At 32.1% G+C, this 5,414-nt stretch overlaps 1 protein-coding gene across 1 annotated transcript; it reads right to left on the minus strand.

Moving 5' to 3' along the window:
- Positions 1-2,142: 2,142 nt before the first annotated feature.
- On the minus strand, positions 2,143-3,612 carry LOC131874730 (uncharacterized). The gene is made up of 4 exons (XM_059218635.1): positions 3,457-3,612; positions 3,075-3,191; positions 2,658-2,968; positions 2,143-2,512 (listed from the first exon to the last, which is right to left on the minus strand). Exons 1-4 carry the CDS (start codon positions 3,583-3,585, stop codon positions 2,284-2,286), a joined length of 786 nt encoding a protein of 261 aa, XP_059074618.1. The 5' UTR covers positions 3,586-3,612; the 3' UTR covers positions 2,143-2,283.
- Positions 3,613-5,414: the final 1,802 nt, after the last annotated feature.

Raw genomic sequence — 5,414 nt, forward strand, 5'->3', positions numbered from 1 at the left:
CCCTTCATTTCCCCATTTCTTCTATAAATAGAACCCTTCTCCTCAAGCAAAAGAGGAAGCATTAGAGTATTGTTGTTATACTGGCATTAGCATAGAGCTTTCTCATAGCATCACTATCTACACTTGCATAACATTTGCTTATCATATTCAACCATCTTGAATCTCCATATGGCATCCATGGCTAGTGCTAAAAGCTGAGAGCTACACTCATTTGGGACTTGGAGAGGAGAGGAACAAGGGAGGAGCAACTATGAGCATCTTGATTAGCTATTTTATTCTATGTTTATATGCTTTCTATTTCATGCTTAATATCTCTCTTGATATGCCTGTTTAGGATAATCTTTTGTTGCTAACACTAACGTTTGTTTCTTGTGCTCTTGTGTGTGTTGCCATCAAACAGATTTTCTAATCCTTTTTGCAGAGCATCATTATCTATTTTAATTTTCAATTAATTCACTTTTATTTTTTTAAGATTTAATATCTTTATTATTATAGTATTTTCATATTCTGAAAATATTATTGTTATTTCATTTTTTTTCTTCATTCGTAAATATTATTAAAAAATAAGCTACTATGAGGATATAAATACCAAATATGAAGATATAAATACCAAATAAAAGATTTAACCTAAAGAATAATCTTCAAAATAGCCACAAAAGTTTATTGTAATTCTCTAGATTATATGTTAATTGAGATAGTGGTTAGGATTCAACAAATTTGCACATATATGAAACTAGTAAAAATATTGTATATATAAACACTAAAATATATGAATACAATGTGCATACATACAAAGAAAAAATATAAAAATGAATCAGCTCATTTTGCTAAAAAAAAAAAAAACATTCAAGAATAGAGATGGATTTGTCCCTAAAAAATATTTTTGGTACCTTGACTTTATATTGTTTAATAAAGAAATATAAATCTTGTCACCTTGAATTGTGTATTAAATAATGTTAACTAATCAAAGGAATTTGAAACATATATAATGTGTTACCTTAGCAATTAATTATTCAAGTATTTTAAAATAAATAATTTATAAATGCTTTATCTCATGTAATATGTAATTTGTTGAATGGTTATGTTTAATTAAAATTTAGTTTTTCTCACTTGTATGCGTATATGCAAGATTAGAGGGAGAGAAAGGGTAAATTGGAAGCAAATTTGTCTTAGATCGATTATTTGGATAGGGTGAATATGAATATGGATATGAAGGAATAAGATTTTGCAATCGAGTTAGGTTCTAACAAATTCTTTTAAAATTTGGGAATACTTGATAAGATTTTGCAATCGAGATAGGCTCTAACAAATTCTTTTAAAATTTGGGAATACTTGTTTAATTTGTGTATATATCTTTTATTGTGAATCTCATTTTTTTTTAGCTCAAAAGAAATTAAGAAATCAATCTTTTTAGTTTTATTCTTGATATAATTAGTGTATATATATTACATAATTATATAAAGGAAGAGCACCAGTTCATGTTCTTATAACCATTCACTCTTGCTCACCCAATCTCAATTATTAACTTTAAAAAAATAAAAATGAAAAACTAAAAAGTTCTTTAAACAATTTCACGTGTATAAATTGCTACTTATTTTTTAGCTTTTTTGGGCCATAATTGACCCATTTGTGCACCTTTATTGGTACCCATAGTACACAATCACTGGGGCATTTTTGCATAAGTATTGACAATTTTAACTGCACAATTAGTGGGACATGTTTAAGTAGATATCTAGCGACAGTTTGAAAAGTGTACTTGTTTACCCTTGCATGCATAACAAATCTCATAGCATGCATCGTTACTACCCATAAGCCAAAACAATAGCTATAAGCAATTGAATCGCATGAAGAGACAATAAAAAAACGGCAAAATCCGATATACTGTTTAGAATTCTATGAATGTATGAATTTAGTTATAATGACTACTAATACGCTTCCCCTATACATAAATAAATATCCTATGAATGATTCAGCTTATGTTATGTGTTGAAAAGTTATTGTCAACTAATTTTATTTCTTTTTGGTCAGTTCCATGCATAAGTGATATTAGTAGCAAAAATTTGGCCGATTCTATTTACAATGCCTCTTAACAAGAATAAATGCTAAAATAGTATGAGGTCGTACAATTGGAGAAGTCTCGGAATAATTTGTCGGGGCTTCGCATTGTTATATATATCCCACCAATTATTACAGCAAATGATGCTCCAACCAAATTTCTAAGGAAAATCACATTGAACTCGCATAAAATCATGCCCCAACAATCATCAGTGGTTGATATCTACTTTATTGAAATGACAAGTGAAACGTTGAAAAATAAATATGCAGTACAAACATTGTGTTTTTTTTATACACACCTGCATTAGCTGGAGAAACTGGTTGCTTTATAGGCAGTCTTTCGGGCTGGCCCTCCAACGCTCCTATTTGAGCTGTCAACAGAAAGTCCTGATAGAAGGCGTTCATTTCTGAGCTAAGGCTGTTCAAATTCGTCGAGTCTAAGGAATTTCTCAGAAAGCTGCAACATATAACTCGTAAATAAGACCAAATAGCTTTTAACGCCTTGTAACGATAAAAGCCACAATATAAGAAATTTAACAATGACAAATAGAAGAATATTATATGAGTAGACAACATGATGAATGTCCAGATGTTATTAAAACCTGAAACGCTTATTAGGATAAAGCTGTTTAGTGCAGAGCATGCATCCCTTAACAGTTATTACAAGTGCACTTTTTAGCTTCTCCTTTTCCTGTGAGAATAGGCGTCTTAATTTGTTCATGTGATAGGCAAGATCAACCAGATACTGCAAGAGCTGCAAACATTCACTCGGATACTGAGACAGTGGGCCCAGTTTTTTGAGCAAATGACCTATCATGGATAGCCCTGCTACTGCCCAATAAATTGGTCCTAATTTTTCAAGTATGCCTGATATAACGCATAATACTTGGCCACGAGATTGGAAGAGATCTACCTGTTAATCAGAATTAAAAAGAAAAACTCCAAATGAAAATCGGTACTTGTGAAAGTCAGTTCTGAGTATTCTGTGGACAAGATATGAAACTTCGCATTTCATTTACCGTTTGACCAAATTTCTCCTCTTGATCGAGATACAACAAAAATGTTTCACCGCTCTTGATGAACGAATCCCACATGCATGTTGATTCAAAACTTTTGCTTGGATTATCTTTTTCGCCCTGCAAAAGAATGGAAACATGCAATAAGTTGTATCAGTGTTTTTTGCCACATTTTTTGAATCAATGAGATGATATACTGTTTTAAACAGCATGTCCTGAACTCAAATTCCTCGGCGTTTGCAACTTGAAAACAAAGTAAAATGAAGTGGAGATGAAACAAATTTTACCACATACAAAAATACGAAGACACTTTTAAAAAACCCTGATAAGCCCAAGACGTGGGAACTTATAATCAAACAAATAATGATGAAAAAATATAAATAACCTTTTGAGCCATCTTTGCTTCCAAGATTTTCTTCATGGTGTCGAACGACTGATCGATGGTTGTAACGTCTACAGCTCTAAAGCAGCTCTTAACCACTTCCAGGTTGGGCGGCTGCGAAGACGATGCCATGGCGAATTTTGAGATAGAGTGCAGAGTATTCTTTCCTCACAAACAAGACTTTCCCTACTAAACTCACATGCCAAATTTATGGACCGAATGTAATTTAAATGTCGAACAACTGATTATTTTAGCCACACTTTCCTGACAGGTTCCCTTCTACAGTTTTTCCCACTTTCTCATCTCTTTCCACGACGACGTGGAATTACTTTGCTGTAGCAGTGATGGGCGCTGTCTAGGTCGGTCGGCACTTTATAGAAACCAATAATGTTTCGACACATGTCATGATATATTGTGAACTGGGCAGATTGATGTTGATCTTTCCACAACGACGTGGAATTACTTTGCTCTAGCAGTGATGGGCGCTGTCTATGGTCGGTCGGCACTTTATAGAATCCGATAATGTTTCGACACATGATATTTTGTGAACTGGGCAGATTGATGTTGAAAATTGTCAGAGCAATTATTTTGCAGCAAAAATAATCTGGGTTTTAAAAAATGTGTGATGTTAATTATTTTGTGTATAAGCATTGGTCATTTGATGATTTTCTGAATTTTAGTTTTAATATATAAATAAATAATTTATTTAAAAGAAAATTTTATAAACATAAAATTTCAAAAGAATTGATAAGTGATAATTTTTTTTGAGAATTATTATTATTTTAACAATAATTTCAGTTATAAGAATTTTTTTCCACAAGTCTTATATAGCCCAAATTAAGAAATAAACTGACTAAGATGCATTCCTATACAATCAATTAACTGCCCTTTCCATAAGAGCATTGAAACTATAAAGCACATATTTTGGGATTGTCTTTTTATCAGAAACAGTGGAAATTTATCTTTATAAAAAATATGTTATTTTCTATCATAAATGGAATTGGAAAGAGGCTCTCTTTCGCCTTGGTTTGCATAATGATATTATTGCTGATTCTATTATACAAGTTGTTTAAAGACATTTTTGGAAGACAGATGTAAGTGTTCTCAAACAATTATTTGGGTATCTTAATGCTTTACTCCAACATAGTTTGCCAAGTTGCTTCTCAGCAATTACAGCTTCCTGATTAGTCAAAATGCTTCAGCCATGGCACAACTTCAACAAATCTGAAATCAAGTGAATCAGCTTTAGATCAGCTGTCATATGGGCTTTTGCAAAGTATTTTGTCATGTTCTCCCTTAATAATCAGCTACTTCAGGATTAGATTATCATCCTGATGATGGATCATGGAGTGTGATTCGAAACATTGATGCAAAAATTCACACACAATCTAATCCAGAAGCAGCTGATTCGATTGTGGAAACTTAATGTCTATTTTGTTATCCCTAAAATTCAACTTCAAAACAGCTATCATATAAACTTTTATTATGTATTTTTTTAATGATTCTGTCTTATTATACCAATGACTGCCCTTTTAATTAATTTTAAGTTGACGATACCTCCAACCACTTGCTATAACTGTTATTATTTATAATTTTGCGTTGATTCAATAATATACAAAATAACCTGCTTTAAAAATATTTTCAATTCAAGCTGTCAAGTTTCATCTAGCTATGACAAAGTGCGGGTTGCTGAACGGGCCCGGCTTCAGCAATTGTCATCTTTTTTTATGGTGTACTGTTTCTTAGAGCCATTATTTTATCGGTAAGTGGCCAGCCTAAAGAGCTAAACTACTCAAAGTCGACAACATTTCTATGTTTTATTGACTGGAACCATACTCTACAAATATATTCATCGAAGCATTACAAAATATGACTTCATCGAAATGTGATTCAAAGATTTTCTCGAATCATGCATTCAAAGCTCATCGAAATCTAATTATTCGATCCTGTAGCCACTATGA

The sequence above is a fragment of the Cryptomeria japonica genome, chromosome 4, assembly GCF_030272615.1.
Source record: "Cryptomeria japonica chromosome 4, Sugi_1.0, whole genome shotgun sequence".
Classification (NCBI taxonomy): domain Eukaryota; kingdom Viridiplantae; phylum Streptophyta; class Pinopsida; order Cupressales; family Cupressaceae; genus Cryptomeria; species Cryptomeria japonica.

Bases quoted from the DNA above. Each gene is read 5' to 3' on its own strand.
- LOC131874730 (XM_059218635.1), bottom strand. From the start codon at position 3,585: ATGGCATCGTCTTCGCAGCCGCCCAACCTGGAAGTGGTTAAGAGCTGC. The intron at 2,969-3,074 runs GTAAATGAAATG...TCTGATTAACAG, and splicing joins AGGAGAAATTTGGTCAAACG to GTAGATCTCTTCCAATCTCG. The intron at 2,513-2,657 runs GTTTTAATAACA...TATATGTTGCAG, and splicing joins TATCCTAATAAGCGTTTCAG to CTTTCTGAGAAATTCCTTAG.